This window comes from Ictalurus furcatus, chromosome 21, assembly GCF_023375685.1.
Source record: "Ictalurus furcatus strain D&B chromosome 21, Billie_1.0, whole genome shotgun sequence".
In the NCBI taxonomy this organism is placed as follows: Eukaryota; Metazoa; Chordata; class Actinopteri; order Siluriformes; family Ictaluridae; genus Ictalurus; species Ictalurus furcatus.
The window spans coordinates 12477988-12498109 of record NC_071275.1 but is presented as its reverse complement, the minus strand read 5'-3'; the positions used below and the strand labels follow the sequence as shown (position 1 = coordinate 12498109).

At 37.9% G+C, this 20122-nt stretch overlaps 1 protein-coding gene across 1 annotated transcript in view; it reads left to right on the top strand.

Moving 5' to 3' along the window:
• The window catches only part of skib (v-ski avian sarcoma viral oncogene homolog b), a 46834-nt gene extending 30242 nt beyond the window's left edge, over positions 1-16592 (top strand). Inside the window, exons 2-7 of the mRNA XM_053652483.1 lie at positions 11210-11323; positions 11484-11587; positions 11727-11962; positions 13364-13593; positions 14901-15131; positions 15354-16592. Coding sequence (XP_053508458.1) covers positions 11210-11323; positions 11484-11587; positions 11727-11962; positions 13364-13593; positions 14901-15131; positions 15354-15530 — 1092 coding nt within the window. The 3' untranslated portion in view covers positions 15531-16592. The remainder of the gene's footprint in view (positions 1-11209; positions 11324-11483; positions 11588-11726; positions 11963-13363; positions 13594-14900; positions 15132-15353) is intronic.
• Positions 16593-20122: the final 3530 nt, after the last annotated feature.

Sequence of the window (20122 nt, the reverse complement as noted above, 5' to 3'; positions counted from 1 at the left end):
CTGTTTATTTAAATGTGAAAGTGCAATAAAAATGTCCATAAAATCAATGAATATTCTTAATCTCAATATTGATCAAAATAATTGTGATTATCATTTTGACCATAATCGTGCAGCCCGTGTGTGCGGGTGTGAGTTTCAGGCGTTCTGTATTGTTCTTGAGCTCCAGTCTGGCTCTGACCCAGAGTCCTGCTACTGCAGCAGTCAACCATCTTGCAGCCACAGATTTTCACCATTCTGACAGTCTGAGACTGTGGGATTTTTGGATGGAGGTGAAAATGTAGGGATTTCAAAGATGTGTGAGCCAAGTATGTGCAAATGAAGGTTTTTTAATGGAAGTCATCTGCAAAAATGTTCAGATCTCTATCTGGCTAATGTCAGCCACAATGGGGTTGCTGGGAGAGTTTGGTCTGAGGGAAAACCCTGGCGTGTACATGATGATTTTGATATTCTGTTGAGTTCTGCTTGTTGGGTCAGAGCTTAGCTGTGCTCAAACTGGTTTGTGGTTGCTATGGAGAAAAAAACATTGGTTCCTTCGTGATCAGAGGAGTGTTATAAAATGGTCCAGGAAAAAGACACTACATTAGGTTTGGTTTGACATTCTTGTCTGTTTATATTTCCTGGACAGAAATTAATCATTGACGGTCGCATAAAAAATACATCTTATAAGACAATACTGCATATATTTATATAAAATATATAAATAAAAAACCCTAGCCATGCTCAAAGTATGGCAAATTTTTAATTAAACCATCAGGCACTCAGATTGTTCTGTAAAAGCTATAGATTCTAGGGTTATTTAGCTTTGTGCAATTTGTCCAGCTTTTGCTGATCTAATCATGCTCCGTATGCTTTGACACATGCCACACCCAACGCACAAATGAAAAGAGAAGAGTAAAGAACTAAATAAAATGCGAGTTGCCTTTAGTCACTGCAGAGTTGGAGTGCAATCGCGAATGGAGAAACTTCTAGTTTAATTATGATAAGGTGAAATTATTTCATGCTTTCCAAGCCAAGAACTACAAATCTGTGTTGTCACTGCATACCCAGTATAGCAGAACATAGTTTTTTGTTTGTTTGTATTCTCACATTCTTGTTTAAAAGATCCAGAAATTTATTGTTAAATTCTGTATGTTTCTTGTTTGTTCTCAGGGAATAGTACAAGTTAGTCACTTTGTTTTGACAGCTTTGTATTTTAAAATGGCTCCACCAGAAATGCTTTCAGAATGGACATGTGCTTTATTGTTTTTCTCTTTGAAACAGTCTATATGTATAAGAGTTCACCTCACAAGTGGTTTTAGTAATCAGATCATAAGATGGATGTTAATACCAGGTCTTAATGGGCCCTCTGTTCCACAGTGTTTAGATGCAGACAGGGGGAGGGAATATGTTAGGCTTAGACAAATGGAGGCTGTAAATTACAGACGGGTTTATCACCCAGCTTTGGCCAATTACCTCACATCCCAGGGCAGACTCTCTGCTCTGACGTCACCCAAGACCCTAAACACTGACCCTAACTTCATCTTACCATCTCACAGTGAGCCTTTACAAGCCTTATATCCTCTAACCTGCAGTGATGGAGTGCACAAAGAAGGACTGGGGGCAAGTTTTGTGTATTCAGTATTCAGATGGAACACAGCAGCAGCCTGACGAAGCACATAACCTATCTGCCCTGCTCTGTTTAAATGTCAGCTGTGATTAATGGGTGACTGGCCAGGAGATGGTGAGCTCTGAGGCACTGGGGAAATTCCATGTACCAAACTGCACGTTCAATATGGAGATAAATGTTAAACCTCTACATTAAGGATCTACATTTACACATTACATCACAGTTCTACAATTCCCCCAGTTTGAAGCATTTAAGAATTTTTATTTTTTATTTTTATTTATTTATTTATTTAATTTTTTTTTACATGATCTCAGTCTCAACTGTCTGCTTAACTGATAGTGTCTCCTTCAATCGAATTATGCAGTGCTCTGAAAAATTATTTGCCCCAACCTGATTTCTTCTATTTTTGTGTATATCATACTAAATTGTTTCAGAAATGAAGCCAAATCTGAGATTTAAAAAAAGCAACCTGAGTAAACACAAAATCCAGTTTTTAAATGATAGTTATTTATTGAAGCAAAAAAGTTATCCAATACCAACTGGGCCTGTGTGAAAATGTATTTGCCCCTTAGTTACTAATTCCCCAAATCTATGAAACTGCATTTATAATGGGGTTCAGCTGGATTGAATGCAACCAGGCCTGACTACAGCAAACCCTGTTCATTCAAATCAGCGCTTAATTAGAACTTTTTCAGCAGCACAAGTTGGTTAAAAGGTCTCATCAATAACACACTATGCCAAAGTTGAAAGAAATTACAAAAATGTTGAGGAAGGAGGTGATTGAAATATATCAGTCTTGGAAGGGTTACAGAGCAATTTCAAAGGCTCTGGGACTCCAAAGCGAGAGCCATTACCTCCAAATGAAAAAAAACTCTGCTCCGTAGTGAACCTTCCCAGGAGTGGCTGACCTTCCAAAATTCCTTTAAGAGCACATCAATGATTCATCCAAGAAGTCAGAAAAGAATGGTGAGGCGAAAATCACTGCTAATCCAGGATTAAGGCTCATCTGAATTTTGCCAAAACACGCCTTGAAGATCCCCAAACCTTTTGGGCAAATGTTCTATGGACTGATGAGTCAAAAGTGGAACTTTTTGGAAGACAGGGGTCCCATTACATCTGGCATAAAACAAACACAGAATTCCACAAAAAGGACATCATATCTACAGCCAAGCATGGTGGTGGAAGTGTGACGGTGTGGGGATTCTTTGCTGCTTCAGGGTCTGGGTAACTTATAATAGAGGGAAACCTGAATTCTGCTCTCTACCAAAAAATCCTAATGGAGAATGTCCAGTCTTCAGTCAGTAAGTTGAAACTCAAGCACAACTGAATTATTCAGCAAGACAATGATCCAAAGCATAGGAGTAAGTCCTCCTCTGAATGGCACAAAAAAGGTAAAATGAAAGTTTTGGAGTGGCCTAGTCAAAGTCCTGACTTGAACCCAACTAAGATGCTGTGGCAGGACCTTAAACAGGCAATTCATGCCTGATAGGCCTCCAATGAGGCTGAATTAAAGGAGTTCTGCGAAGAAGACTGGGCCAATATTCCTCCGTAGTGCTGTGAAAGACTGATCTCCCAGTTATTGGAAGCATTTGGTTGTAGTTATTGCTGCTAAAGGGGTCACAACCAGATTTTAAGTTTAAGGGGCAGTTAGTTTTTCACATGGGTGATAGGTATTGGATAACATTTTTTGCTTCAATAAAAAGTTATTAAAAACTGTTGTTTTACACTCAGGTTGCCTTTGTTTTATCTTGTATTTCGTTTGATGAAAACTATATAGCATGAGATAAAAAAAAAAAAAAAAAAAACCGGAAGAAATTAGGATGGTGTAAATACTTCTTCATAGAACTGTGTGTTTTACCTGATGATATAGCACTATTTATTTAGAGCCCATTGTGTTTGGGCAGGGCTATGGTTCCCAGGCTCGGTCATCTTTTTGTTTTGTTTAAGCTCCTAGAGGAAAAACTTAGGCTAACCCTAACTGGAGAGTTTTATTTATAGAAAACATTTCAAGTAAAAATTGTATAAATTACATGAATAAAGAAAAAATGAAATGCATCTTATCATTTAAGTAACTTTTATCGATAAGATCACTGGAAAATCCAGCAAAACGATGTCATTGTGAAGCTTAGGATAATGTTTGCTTCATAGTCTGTGAGTACAGCAGGCATAGGTTGAAGCTGCTGCTCTTTATCTGTGCGTGCCTGCGTGCACGTGTGGTAGTTAATGCGTTGTGACCTTTGTGAGATGTCTCTGTATTGTAGTTTATGCTGCACACACTGTAGTTAAATACACGAGTTGAACATGAGCTTCATGCACAGATTCCAACATCAGTGGCTGAAAATAAACCATGCTTATTTTACACTGATATGCCATAACATTAAAACCACCTGCCTAATATTGTGTAGGTCTCCTTTGTGCGGCCAAAACATCTCTGCCGCATCAAGGCATGGAATCCACAAGATCTCTAATGGTGTGCTGTGGTATCTGGTACCAAGACTTTAACAGCAGATCCTTTAAGTCCAGTAAGCTGCAAGGTGGGGCCAACATGGATTGGATTTGTTTGTCCGACACATACCACAGAAGCACGATCGGATTAAAATTTGGGCAATTTGGAGGCCAAGTCAACACCTTGAACTCTCTGTCATGTTCCTCAAGCCATTTTTTGTATTGTGGGAGGGCACGTTATAGTGCAGAAAGAGACCACTGCCATTTGAGAATACCATTGCCATGAAGGGGTGTACTTGTTCTGCAACAAGTAGATATGTGGTACATATCAAATTAACATCCATATATATGCCAGGACCCAATGTTTCCCAGCAAAACATTGCCCACACTGCTTCCGCTGGCTTGCCTTCTTCCCATAGTGCATCCTGGTGCCATCTGTTTCTCAGGTAAGCGACGTACACGCACCCGGCCCTCCACAGTATGTGAAAGAAAATGTGAGATATCAGACCAGGCTTCCTTCTTCCATTGCTCCATGGCCCAGTTCTGATGCTCATGCCCATTGTTGGCACTTTCAGCAGTAGACAGGGGTCAGCATGGGCCCGCAGACCGGTCTGTGGCTATACAGCCCCATTTGGAGCTAGCTGCTATGCATTGTGTTTTCTGACACCTTTCTATCATAGCCAGCATTAACTTTTTCAGCAATTTGTGATACAGTAGCTCTTTGTAAGATCGGACCAGACAGGCTAGCCTTTTCTACCCACGCACATCAGTGAGCCTTGGGCACCCATGACCCTGTCGTCGTTTCACTGGTTATCCTTCCTTGGACCACTTTTGGTAGGTACTAACCACTGAATACCAGGAACACCCCACAAGACCTTGCTGTTTTGGAGATGCTCTGACCCTGTCGTCTAGCCATCACAATTTGGTCCTTGTCAAAGTTGCTCAGATTCTAATGCTTGCCCAATTTTCCTTCTTCCAAAACATGAACTTTGAGAACTGACTGCTCACTTGCTGCCTAATATATCCCACCCCTTAAATTTTTTAATGAGTGTTATCTTCTTCTAGGACCCAACAGTGACAGCTTGGTGGATAGCATGGTCCTGTTTGCCAGTCCACAGGTGATTGAGCATTAATTTGTAGCTCTCAGCAAAAAAATGTCCCTTAATTTCAGTTTCAGTGAAATGCAGAAATGACCTGTAATCCCTTTCATTTAAAAATTGTCATTTTCCCCCATCATCATGCTTTATATAGCACCTTATTTGCATTGTTGAGGAAGGCCTAGAATGGAACTGAGCTACAGCTTAAAACAACTCTTTTCCAATGAATGTGGTAGTTCTATTGACATTTTTTTTTATTATTTATAAAAAGGCTTCCTAAAAGGCAAGCTTCATCAGAGATCTTTGCTACTAGGTTTACTCACATAACCCGACTTTCATATCATGTATGTAGTTTTAAAAGATTTAATCTGTCAGGCTTCAGTGGGGCACTACTTTCAAGTAGTGGCATATGTAATGGTACATTTACAGAATTTTTTTTAATTAAGCTTCATAGAACACACAAGCATCTGTCCAAATGTACTCCTGTGTTTAATTTTTGGGAAGGTTCACAGTTGTGAATGTTCATGTTTTAGGTATGGTATATGTCCATCAAGACATTACCACCTACTTATTCTGAGGCTTGTGTGTGTCATCTCATTCCTAGCATGTCCAGTTTTGCTGTACACTGAAGACATTTGGGTTTGAGATCAAAAGATGAATGAGATGCTGGATCATAATTTCAGCTTTCATTTCCTGATATTTACATCTAGATGTATTAAACAACTTCGAACATGACATCTTTGGTGAAAGACCACCAAATTTTTATGTAAGCAAAAATATTAGAACAGACAGACTTAAAGTAAATAACACTTAATATTTGGTTGCATATCACTTGCTTGCAATAACTGCATCAAGCAGGCAACCCCTGACATCACTGTTGCAGTCTTCTTTTGTGATGCTTTTTCAGGCTTGTACTGCAGCTTCTTTTAGTATTTGTGTTCTTGAAGCAGTCATGCAAGCCCAAGCCATGACACTACCTCCATCACAGATGAGCTTGTATGTTTTGGATCATAAGCAGATACTTTCTTTCTCCACACTTTGGCTTTTCCATCACTTTGGTAGAGGTTAATCTTGGTTCCAGAACTTTTATGGCTCATCTCTGTATTTCTTGGTGAATTCCAAACTGGCTTTCCGATTCTTATTGCTGATGAGTGGTTTGCATCTTCTTGTATGGCCTCTCTAATTCTGCTCCCAGAGTCTACTTCAAATGGTGGATTGTGATACCTTCACACCTGCCCTGTGGAGGTTGTTAGTGATCTCATGTTGGTGATGGTGTTTTGGGGGTTTTCTTCATAGCGCTGTCAATGTTTATCAAATGCTGCTGTTTTCTTTCTTCTTTTTTTTTTTTTTTTTTTTTTTTTTTAAAAAATCAATACAGATAGACAGATTCATAGTTTTAAACATGTTTTAAACATAGTTTTCTGTGGGGGGGGTTCTGTCATGAGTTTTAAGTCTTCTCAGGTGGTTTACAATTACAGTATCGGCAGATATATTGCATTGATTAATGACCATTTTACACCTTGTTTTCCATATTTTTGAAGTGGTAGTACAAACAACTAACCAGTACAGTTCCTGTAAATGTTGTGGTACACTGTCGAATATCCCATACTTGACTGTCTTTACTGCGATGTCTGTTTAATCCTATAGTGTTAACCCTTGTCCTTCTCAATTGATAAGTTACACTCCATTATTAGATGTTCCATTGTCTTGTCGTGGTGAGTCGTGTATGGGACAGTCTTTAGTGGTCACGTTACAGCTCCATTTAACAACTGTCACCGGGAGTCTTCTTACTGAGAGTAGCCAGATTGTGTCTCGAATGTTTTCTGAAAAACTTTTTGAGAATGCGTTTTTAAGGTTTTTTTTTTTTTTTTAAATAAAAACTTTGGAGACGACGACGACAACTACTACTACTACTACTGGCCTGTCAGTGTATGTGTGGTTTTGTCCAGCTGCTTGGTACCACTTCAGCTATGCAGCTGTGGGTGTGACATGCATTGGGCTTTTTGATGTGGCCATGAGTGAGGGCCACGTCATTGCTGCCTTGCTTACAGATCTCCCAGCAACTTCAGGTCATGTATGAATAGGGAGTGGAGGCATAGGCTATTATGTCTGGGGCACTGCACACTTCCTGGAACTTCAAACCCCAGGGAAGGAACATGAACAGACAGATTGCTTTTGTTGGGGAAGGCAGCAGCAGTTGAGTCAGGTTTTGTTTTTGGCCATCTGCAGTTTAGTGAAGGGGTGGTTTGTCTTCTTTACATGTAGGAGGCAGAAAGTTCAGGAAGGAATGAGATGGATTTCAGGAGTCAATCTCATCTTGTGTTCTTTTTTTCCCCCATGGCACTATATATGGCTTATATAAAAGAAAACATGCTTCGGCTAGTTAGGCTCTTTGTCTCTCCTCAGCCTGACATGTTTAAGGATATTTTACGCTAGTTTAATTATAAACACAGTGATGCATTTATTCTAAAATAAGCCTCTTTATACAGCTACACAGCACTAGGAGAGTTCTTGAATGCATGAACCATGCATTGTTCCACACTTTCAAGTGTTTGTGTGCTACATCAGCTCCAAATCTATCTACTCTAGCCAGACTGTATGAAATGTGTATAAATTTTGTGTCTTTTTGAATTAAATCTACATTGAAGGAATTGGCTCCAGAGAGCTCTAGCCGTGCCATGTGCACGCATACCTTTTGATAACAGAACTAACATATCAGATAAAAGGGAGCAAGAGAGCATGGTTAATATTGGGCCTTGATTCAGTGTTTTACTGAGCCATCAGAAACATAGGCAATAGCTCCCCCTTGTGTCTGAACATTTACAAAGCCTCTGGTTCTCACTCCATCCAAACATTCATTCATCCATCCATTTATCCATCCTTTATAATGGCTTTATTCTAGTCATGGTCAAAAGGGACCTAGAGTTTATCCATTGAACACTGGACTTAAGGCAGGAATAATTGGATGGGATGCCAGACCATCATAACCCTCAGAATGAATGTGCTAACCCCAAAACATGGCATTTCTAGTTCACATATTCAGGGCATTTATTAAATAGTACAGGTCGAATTGTCGAATTAGCTGACTCTAATATTGGTTCTGTAGTAAAAGTTATAAGGCTCTTTGAATTCCTGAGAGTGCGGCAGAGAAATTCAGGCCTAGGCATGCCTTAAGAGTAAACACGTTCAGTGCTGCCATGTGGCAACCTGAGGGCATGATGTATTATTCACTGTCGGCTTTTATGTGTTTTAAAACCTGTCAGCTCCAGTGAAACCTGAATGAATGAATACCTGTACTGCTTTCTCCCTTCCTCACAGGCAGTAGTTTATACATGTTCTCACAAGCTTTAGGCCTACTTTAAATGTATACCTCATGACCTACCAAGACCAAGGTAGGGAATTTCTGCATCTTATTCAATTATGACCTAAGATTTGATTAGCAAATCAACTCTGTTGTAAAAAATAGTTTTTATCAACTTGGACCAAGTGATAAAATCAAGCCATTCCCATCTTTTTAAGACTTAGAAAAAGTTATACATGCCTTTATAAAACCTCATTTACATTACTGCAGTTCACTTTATCTTCGTATCAACAAGGCATCTGTTTATGGCCTGAAGTTAGTACAAAATACAGCAGTGAGATTACTCACTAGTACCAGGAAAAGAGCCCACATCACCGCTATTTTGGCTTCTTTGCAGTAGCTTCCTGTAGTGGACAGGATCCATTTTAATGTTTTATTGTTTGTTTTTCAAGCTTGTAATGGTTAAGCTCCCACCAATATTGCTGATCTGCTGTGTCAGTACTGTGCTCCCAGGTCTGTAAAGTCCTCTGACCAGTTGCTGTTGGCTGTTCCACAATCTTGGCTGAAGGGCAGTGGAGAATATGCCTTTGCCGTGGCTGTGCCAAGACTGTGGAATGGCCTCCTACTGGACATCAGATGTGCTCCCTCTGTTATAGTTTGTAAATCAAGACCAAAACACATTTTTACAAATTAGCATTTGTATACATGTGTTTTAGTCTTGATCTAAAAACTGTACACATATCTCGTTTATCTTTTATTGTTGTCTATACCATTTTCTATGTGATCTTAACCATGTATAGCACTTTTGTCAACTTTGGTTGTTTTCAATGTGCTTTATAAATAAATTACTTTCTTATTTGCTTACTATGACCATTTTCTGCTGTGTGCCTCCACTCTCCCCAGCATAACCCCAGTGAATTAGAGCAACACTACAATCATGACCGTCTGTTAGCTCATGTGTACAGAAGAGGGCGTTCATGACCTTGCATGAGCTTCCAAAACGTGGAACTTCTCTGAGCTTCTTCAACCTTCCAGATTGATAGCTTTTGTGTGATATTAGGGAACCAGGTAGAGGATGAGAATTGGGCTTGATTTGTCAAAGTTATATTTATAATATTGTAAATATTATAATATTTAAGTGTACAATATAACAAAAACACATAATGGTAATTGTATAGGTTACTGCAAACATAGATCAAGAATGAGATGTGTGCAATAATTGCTTGGTTGTGGGGTCAGTACAGGCCCATTATTAGAAAAGATTTGTACTGTATTTTGAACGTGCTATTTGTAACTGTGTAGTTACAGTCGCCTCCAAAATTATTGTAACGGTAAAGCCAATTCATTTGTTTGTGGTATACACCAAAGACATTTGGGTTTGAGATCTAAAGAAGGATTTGTGAAGAATTTAGGATTTCAGATTTTATTTCCTGGTATTTACTTCTAGATGTGTTAAACGACATAATCGGACCATTATCTTGCTGCACGAGTGGTTTGCATTTTGTGATATGGCCTCTATTTCTGCTCTCAAACTCTTCTTTGAACAGTGTATTGTGATACCTTCACCCCTGCCCTGTGGAGGTTGTTGGTGATGTCACTTAATTTTTTTATTGTTTTTCTTCACTGCTCTCACAATGTTTGTCATCAGCTGCTGCTGTTTTCCTTGGCCGGTCCATTCGGTGTCTGTTGCGCAGTACACCAATGGTTTCTTTCATTTTCAGGACATTCCAAATTTTTGTATTGGCTATGTCAAACGTTTGTGCAATGCCTCTGATTGAGTTTTCCTCTTTTCTCAGCTTGAAAATGGCTTGCTTTTCTCCCATCGACAGTCCTCTGATATTCATGTTGACTTGCCTTATTAACAACAAATGCAGACTTCACAGATGAAACTGAAGACTAAAGAATAGATGTTCAAAGCTATTTATTGTATAAACAAGCAATCTAACAGGACACACCTGGGTAACAGGGTACATGTCAGAAAGCCTGTCCTAGGAACTAATGTTTGGTTATCGTTTCCTGCACGTTCCGTTATTAGCGACGCACATCGGAATAAGATGACTGTTAATTCTTACTTATGCTGCTGGTTATGTTCTGTGTAATGCGTTCATGCAATACATGTAAGTACGTATATACGTTTATATCTTGTTAGTATGTGTCGTGCATGATTTGGTAATTTCCAAAGTTTATATTGTTCAGGTTTACCGTTTATCACGTGATTTTAAGTCATCACTAGCTGCGCTGTTTTGTTCCGATACGGTGGGAGAGTCTGTTTATACGATTGTTTACAGCAATGTAGTATTCACTGTACTACTGTATTTTCGTTAACTCCTTTGTGTTTGTTAATACTGTTTGTTGATTTAAGTGTAATAAGTGCAACGGGACCTACATGTCAGATCAATATTTATTGTAAATTATTTCTCTTTGGTCTTTGAAAGAGCATCCCTGAAAGTCCACTTGCCTCCTTGTTAACTTCCTATATTTTCACATTTACCCATTCCACTCCGAGTGATGACATTTTGCACCCACCACCTCCCCATCTCCTCAACATGTAACTTCATTTATCTTCAAATAAAAAAGGGGTTGGGAATTGTCTAGCACAAAACATGTCACACCACCGTTAGTTAAATATGGAGTTTCTACTCACAAAAAGTCATTATAAACCTGTTTGTCATACACTATAATCATAATGTATTATATTACTGAAGTGTCTTCACCAATCTGTATATTAGGTTGATTAAATTAAATTTTCATGTTCTACAGGAATATAGTCCCATTCCAAACAAGAAGTCCAAACAGGAGCCTTCATGTTCCCCATCCGATGACAAAGAAAAGCAAGTGGAATGGTTACAGTGTCTGGCAACATCTGCAAACAAGGTATTTATGCAAATCCTTTTCTTCCTCAGTATAGCACCTCCAGTTTCAGTTCTTTAAATACATAGACAAAACATTTAGGGAGATATTCAAAGTGTGTGGAGTGGACATTTAGCCTAAGGAAATCATCATACATGGCTACTGTTCTTTTCTCCCTGCTCAGGATCTCAAGCAGCTTCAGATCAAGCAGAGGCCATCGGCATTTCGGCCATGGTCTCCTAGAGTCCCATCCACTGAGAGAGCAGCTCCCCATCACAAGCATGAGAAGTATGCATCTACATTGCAAATATGCCATCTTGTATAGAGTATTGATTTATTCATCTGGCCTGAGCTTAAGTCTGCCACCTCTGTTGTATTTCTTATTCAAATGTTGTTCATGTTTTTGATTTATCATCACTTTACTCAGATCACTACCCAAAAATCCAGAGAGCTTGGCATCATCCCCAGTCACTACGCAGAAGAACAAGCAGCCAGAGCAGTCTGGTGCAGGAGGCTCCCAGCCTGGCTATAACCCCAAGTCAAGGCCAGCCAAGTGCTGGCCATCTGGCGAGGACCATGCGCAGCCTGCATCCTGCCTTGCTAATCCCCCACAGTATGACTCCAACTCAGAAGCAGAGATCGAGGTAGACAACTTTGATGAGGGTGAGTTGCAGACCTGATGCATGAAGAACACTCTGTGTTTATTTTTTTTGGCAAATAATTTTGAAACATGATAAACAATGCATGTACAGTTGTTCCTGTTTGGTGTATGCAAGAATGCAGAAACCATGATTTACCATTGCATATATTAGCATGAAATTATTATATGCCAGGGGTGAAAAAGTGTAGAAAAATTAACTCAAGTTAAAGTATAGATAATGTGTAATCTTTTTGCTACTTCTTGTGTACATTAAGTAAATATTTTTAACTAATGAAATTAAGTTGTCATATGAAAACTAACTTTTATTACAACCAAACACTTATAATCAGCTATGCCGTTTTGTCTGAAAACATCATTCAGTCTCTGTAAGTTTTCTGGTCATACGCATGTAGTCACTTCATTGTTTGACAATGATATACTCAGCAGTAAAATATACTGATATTAATCCAGATTTTTGCTATTAGCTAGAATTTGAACTTGCTGCCTAGCCAGTTATGTTAGCTACTGGAACCGATGTTAGTCTAACCTGTCAATAGCAATGGCTAACATAGTTAAATATACCCAGTTAAAGTTAGTAAATTAGCAAAAAAATTTCCAAATTAGATTGAGACACACTGTCTCTGATTAAGACACCACATTTTATGAGTCTTTGTTTACTCCAGCATGTTGGAAAAAATCTACTGTGGTACAGCCAGAGGCCCTGCAGTCTGGTGGCTTATCCATATTAAGAAGCACATAGGTAGCTACAGCACCAGCTGGATGCTTCAAAATATGCATAGTCCTAATTGATTGAAATATAGCATACAGTCATTGACTGACTGAGAAAAAGAGTCCTTCAAGATTTGTAACAAGTACTTTGAAGGTCTAAATAAAAATGTAAGTAGTAAAAAGTACTGTACATTTTTTTTAATGTGGATCTAATTAAGAGTACAAGTATTATGATTTCAATAACAGTTGAGTAAAGTATAAATACTCCAAAATAATACATGAGTATTTTTCACCCCTGCTATGTGCTCTTAGATATTACATATTGTTGCAAATACAATTAACCTAATAAATTACTTTTATTGGTATCCTTTGTTAAAAACTATTTATACAATTGTTAATTCAGATTTTAAATAAATTAACTGGACGGCCAGGAACAATATTAATAGTTCATAACTGCCAAATGAGAAATTACTAGTAATGTTCATGACAATAATTAGAAAAGTGATGATATTTTCTTTCACATATTGAGTTGTTGGTTTAAATATAATAACAAAGTACTAATTTATAATGAAACAATGTAACATTATTGCAAGATAAAACAATAATACTATCAGATATGATTTTAGGTTTATAGTTGCAGATTTCTTATACTCATCTGCTTAATAGATTGCCTGTGTGTGTTTGTGTTGTCGCAGTGCCTTGCGGCCACACTTTTACTAATGGAGTGGTTATGGAGCGGTATGAGGGCAGGCACAGACGTACAGCTGCCCCTGGCTCAGAACTTGAAGCAGTGCAGCAGATGCTGTACAGCAACCTGAGCTCTAGAGAGGCCAGAGAGAAGTTCCTGCAGGAGATTGTGCATATGCAAGTTGAACAAGAAGAAAAGCTTATAGCAGCTTTGCAGGCCAAGCATAGCCTTCAGCAGGTACAGCTAGCTGTGCTTTACTCTATCTCTACTGGAAAGTTTTTAGATTGAGTGCCTGTGGCTGAGGATTTGGGGGAAATTATTTTGAACATGTACGCAGTTATTCATTAAAGTTGATTAGAAATGAGATCGTGTGGATAAATCTGTGTCTGATTTATTTAATGAATGACGTCAAAACAAGCTACGATTTGAGCACAGATGGTCACATGGTGAATCAACTTAGACTGTGTGGAAATTAACCAATAAAAGTATGCAGCATGTAGTTTTTCAAGTTCTGATGAAAGAAGCAAATAGAAAGGGAATTAAGGAATAATTTTTGTTGAGAAAGTTGAATTAGAGGTGTTTGTGTCCGAGGTTGGTGAAAATAAAGAGGGGGAAGTAAGTATTCAGACACTGTTGTGTTTGTTATTGAATATACTTCCAGTCTAACTATCCACTTCAAATGTGCATACTTAATGTATTTTTACTTTGTACATGTAAATGTGAACAAAAAAGTATGCATTCATAAGCATAAAGACAGATAAGGTTTAAAAAGTGGTAAGAATGTCAGTAAACATTGGGTTTTATTTATCAAGTTGGATGCAAACAGATTTATGTGTAAATATTTGTAAGAGAGTTTACACAAGAAATTTGGTGTTCATGAAATTCAGAAAAACGTTTGTATTCTACTCATGCTCCTGAGTGTTTGTAAATTATGCATAATTAGACTAATGTAAACCTCAACTTGATCGACTTCAAATTATATAATTTGCATGGATTACTGCACATTTATGTATGGAATATACTGTTGAGTTTTACTGATACTGTATATAATATATAATGTATATTATTAAATATTTATAATGGTATAGAAGTGAGTCGAAATAATTTCCACTTCTGCCTTTCAGCCTTTACCTTGAACCTTTATGAAGTTTTGTGGGCATCACTACATGCAAATGAGCTGTGTCGGGGGTGTGCTTTGCATGTTACGGATGATCTCACGCGCATGAGTATAAAGAAAATCAGCCTTTCCCAAACTATTGTAAGTCCAGTGGACAATTGTTTGGTTTGGCATACGCAAACACGTACAGACAACTTTACTAAACGGTTGATGAATCAGGCCAGTTTTGTGTAAATTTTAAGTGGATATATGCACTTGAGATATATTAAATTACAAAAACAAACGTTTGAATACTTATTTCCCCTCACTGTTATATACATTTGACCATAGATTTGACCATAGGCGACTTTGGTGTATATGGACATTGTGTGTAGTAAATGCTATGTAAACGTTTCACCTGCCTTAATTTTGTTTGTTGCCGATCTAGGAACTGGAGTTTTTACGGGTGAGTAAGAAGGGGCGGTTGCGGGAGGCCATTGAGGCTAAGCGTAACCTGCGAAAGGAGCTTGAGCGGCTGCGCGCAGAATGCGAGAGAAAGGTGCATGATGCCAATGAGTCGTGTGGAAGACTGAAAAGGGAGCTGGAGCATGAGCGGCAGATGCACGTGTGTGACAAGGGCTGTGAGCAAAGCCAGCTGAGGGCCAAGTACTCTACCCAGGTAAGGCTGAACATGTTCCTCATTATGTCAGACCTTTTGTTTTTTTTTGTTGTTGTTTAAAAATGAATAAATAAAATAATTTTTATAGGCCTAGATTTGGCTTTGTCCATAACAGTTAAAATTAGTAGTGTGTTTTGGTTACCACTGAAAACTTTAATTGCTGTGATTCTACCTTAGTTTTATTTACGCTAAATGTCTCCATTACCTTGTGATATGTTCCAGATAGAAGAGCTCCAGGTGAAGCTACAGCAAGCCGAGGCTGATCGCGATCAGCTGCGAGAGGAGCTGCTGCAAGAGCGTGAAGCTCGGCAAAGTCTGGAGCAAGTGGTGCTCCAGCTCCAGCAGCAGCTTGGCCAAAGCAACCAGAAACAAGGCCACCTTAGCCAACAGCAATCGTAGCAATCTGGAAGGACATTGCAGAGTCGGAGGACACTTTGGAAAACAGCATTACAGGATTGCATTACAGGTATATTTTTGGAGGCCTCATTTTGAGAACATGAGCATGTGGTGGGGGAAAGATTTATGGGAGCAAGATATCTAAATATATATTAGCTATACATTTATAGACAATTGTGGCGAAGATATGAGTGGTGTGTGAACATCATTCACAAAGCTGGTCCCACTTACACAAAGCCCTGATCTTAACCATGATGACAGTCCACATGCTCTCAAATCAGTGAAGAGGACACTCTAAGAAGGCAGCATCATATGGGACTAATACCCTCTCAGTTAGCTTCTTAAGCTAATCCATTGAATTTATAATGTTATAAGCTATTTAACAAAGATACTTGAAAATATAGTGAAAATCGCTGCCAGGGAAAAAAGGAGATTTTTCTGGTAGTGAGATTACAGTAGCAGATAGATGACCTGATCTATAAAAAGGCAAAAAGCCATTACAAAGCCAGATTATACACGAGACACACATCACTACATCTTATGTTTATGATGCTTGTTTTTATGTTCCATTTTGTTTTATCCAAATAATTTGCATAAGCAACAGTGCTATGTAAGTCATGGGTGGGCTTTCATATAAACATGAGTAGTTTCTCTCCCTCTCTCTCTCGCGCTCTTTATATTTTTTGAATATCTTTCAGTATATTTAAAACCCCTATACTATTATTTTACAAATTTATTTTTGTCAACTCATAATTATTCCTACTTCCAATGTCTTTTGCAAGTATTTTATTCTGTATGACTCTTGCTTCTGTTAAAATGTACAGTATTGTGTAGGATTTGATAAGTATTTTGTGAACAGTGTTGCTGCAATCTGTTTCAGAAGAACCAAAACCTGTTTTTGTCTGGTGCATAATCGGCGATAGCAAATCTCATTCAAGTGTCCATTTTAGTCACTGGTTCTTAGGGCTTGTTTATGAAAAAAATGTTTGACAATAACATTTTTACTTATTTACAAAATATGTGTATATATATATTTTTTTACTTTACCAAAAAGAAATTGCACTTTGGAAAAGAGAAATGTACTCTTGTACAATGCACAATTGTGCATTTTATGCCCTCTAATGTTGTTTTTCAAGTTTCAAGCAAGAGCTGGTTTAAAAAATGCTTTCATACTTTTGCTACTTAATGTAAATAACATTACACGTTAGAGGATAATTATTGTAAATAAGCTTGGCTTTACTTGTTAATGCTCACCTATTGCTTTTGCTCTTAAACAATATATGCTATATGAATCTTACATTTTCATTTAAAGGGCATTTAATGTATAAAATTCTTATAACATAATGTGGGGGAAATGTTAGGTAATTAGTCATGTAAAAAAAAATTTTAAAAAGTATACCTCATGGAAATTGTTGGCTTTTTTGACATATTTGGACAAGTAAACATTTCATCATCTTTGAAACAGTGCCTATTAATGAAGTTGATATATACTCAGCAAAAAAAAAACATGCTCTCACATTCAACTGCTTTTATATCCAGCAAATTTCTTAACATGTGTAAATATTTGTATTAACATAAAAACTTTCAACAACTAAGACATAAACTGAACAAGTTTCACAGACATTTGATGAACAGAAATGGAATAATGAGTCCCTGAACGGGGGGTTGGGCCGGGTTGTCAATATCAAAAGTAACAGTCAGTATGTGGTGGCCTCCAGCTGCTTTAAGTACTACAGTGCATCTCATCCTCATGGACTGCACCAGATTTGTCAGTTCTTGCTGTGAGATGTTACTCCACTCTTCCACCAAGGCATCTACAAGTTCTCCATCACGTCTGGAGGACACATGGTTACATGCAATTTTCCACTGCAAGGACGATCAGCTGTCTTTCCTGTCTCCCTGTAGCACTGTCTTAGGTGTCTTACATTACAGACAGTTATTTTTTATTTACATTTACAGTTTATTGTTCTGGCCATATCTGCAGTCCTCATGCCTCCCTGCAGCAGGGCTATGGCATGTTCACGCAGGTGTTTTTCAGAGTCAGTAGAAAGGCCTATTTAATGTCCTAAGTTATTGTAAATATGACCTTAATTGCCTATCACCTGTAAACTGTTCGTGTCTTAAGGACTGTTCCACAGGTGTATGTGCAATAATTGTTTATGGTTCACTGAACAAGCATGAAAAACACTGTTTAAATCCTTTCCATTAAAGATCTGTGGATCATATTTGGATTTTACAAAATTATCTTTAAAATACAGTCTACTGAAAAAGGGATGTTTCTTTTTTTGCTGAGTATACTTAGGAAAATTAGTTTTTTCAATCATTTATTCAACAGAAATATCAATAGATGTGATATTCTTCTGTGGAAAAAGTAAGCACACCCTTGGCCTCAGAAGCTAGAATTGCCCCCTTTAGTAGAAATTACTTCTTGTAGGGGTTTTCTATAATTGTCCACCAGACTTGCTGGAATATTTGACCACTCTTCCATGCAATATTCTTTCAGTTGCAAGATGTTTGATGGTTTTCTTGCAGGTAATAACACCCCCCCCCCCCCCCCCCCAAATGGTTCAATGGGATTACAGTCCAGGCTTTGACTTTATGTAGAATATTTGTAGATCTTATTTAGTTCTGTATCATCTCATGTGGTTAGTGTGTTGTTTTATGTAGCACCATGGTCCTAGAGGAACGTTGTTTCGTTTCACTGTGTACTATACCAACTGTATATGGGTGAAATGAAAATAAAACCATTTGAACTAGACCATTCCATAATCTTCCATTTCTTTTTTTTTTCTTCAAGCTCTCTTTGATATGATGCAGAATTCATAGTTGAATCAATGAATGCAAGCTTTCCGTTCCCTGAGGCAGTGAAGCAACCCCAAACCATAACATTTCCACCACCGTGCTTCACAGTTGGTGTGTGGTGCTTCTCCTGAAAAGCTGTCTTTGGTCTGCGCCAAACACGTCTGCTGTTACTGTGACCAAACAACTTTATCTTGGATTTGTCTGTCCAGAGCATGTTATTCCACGAGACTAGGTCTTTGCCGATATGCTCATTGGCAAACTGTAGGCTTGCGAAGGCTTTTTCATGGCACGCTGGCCATGCCGGTCAAATGTGTGCAATCTCTTTATGATTGTAATTGCATGCACTTTGACACCAACAGTTGCAAGACTTTCTAGAAGATCCTGTGATGAAATTTCGGGTTCTTGGAGAATTCTTTTTGCATCAGACAGTCTGCTCTTGGGCTGAATTTGACGGCCAGTCCTGGACAAATTGGCAGTCATTTGAAATCTGCCATTATTTTCGTTACAGTGGAATGATGTATTTCAAATAATTTGGAGAATTTTTTTTTTTAAATCCCTTGTCAGACTCCTAGGCATCCACAGCCTTTTTCAGAAAGCCTTAAAAAAAACTCTTCAGACCTTGGAATGATGACACCACACACTCAATAACAAAGGGAACACCAGACACTAGCTATGAGAGGAGTATAAATAAGACAGGTTCCACCTGCACTCCCTAAACAGTTTCTAATCACTGACACCCAACCTGATTGTAATTTTATGCATTTGTAGGGGTGTACTTACTTTTCCCCCATGTGATGGATCTGTTTTGTTAATTTAATTGTGAAAATGACTACAATTTTGTGTCATTTGATAGTGTATCAACTTTATTAATAAGCACCATTTCAAAGAGGATCAAGTGTTTGCTTGTCCAAATATTTATAAAAAAAATAAAAAAAAGAGAACCTTCCATGGGGTGTACTTACTTTTTCACATGACTGTATATTTCTGGGTAGTGTCAGTTCATTTGGAAATCACTTTGATAACTTACCGAAACAACCGTTTGAGGAAACAACCTGTTTTTATGGGTTTTTTTTCCTCCCACGCATACAAAAGACTCATAAATTTGTGCAGTTATTTGGTATTTTAAACCTTCATTCACTTTATTTATTCAGTCATTTTAAGCTACTTCTTTTTGAACAGTTTTGCCTGCCTCTCATCATTTTTCAGCTCCATCCTCTTGATGCTTTAATCTAGTGTTCTAGAAATACAGTGTTCAAACTGCTGGCATAGTTTTGGTTTTGATGTGACTCAGTTTTTTCCACTTGTTTTATGTTCTATGCATATAATACCCATTAAATAAATACGACAATAATTGCACCTTTGTCTTACATTTCTTCCAGGTATTTTTTTCTTTTTTATACTTGAGATTCACATTAAATTGATGTGAGAAAATACATGCATAAATACTTAGTATGATAGAAGAATATGTATGAGTGTAAGGTTAGTTTGATAAGATGAAATATTATAGAATATTTTTGGGTGGTTAATATGCAGTGGTTAACACACACAACACTGCCAACAGGTGACTACCATAATCTTAAACCACTTAAAGTTAAGTATGAGTAGGGGAAAAAGATTTCTTATTGTCATCTTGCTAGAAACCCCAAGTTGGAGAAGGAAGGCATACATAAATTCCCTGGGATATGAAACCAAACTTCATGGTTCGAGAAACAGATCATTCAGTCCTTTTCAAATGAGGTAGTATAAGCAACGACTAAGTGATGGATGCAGTGTGTCTAATGCTGCTAATACAT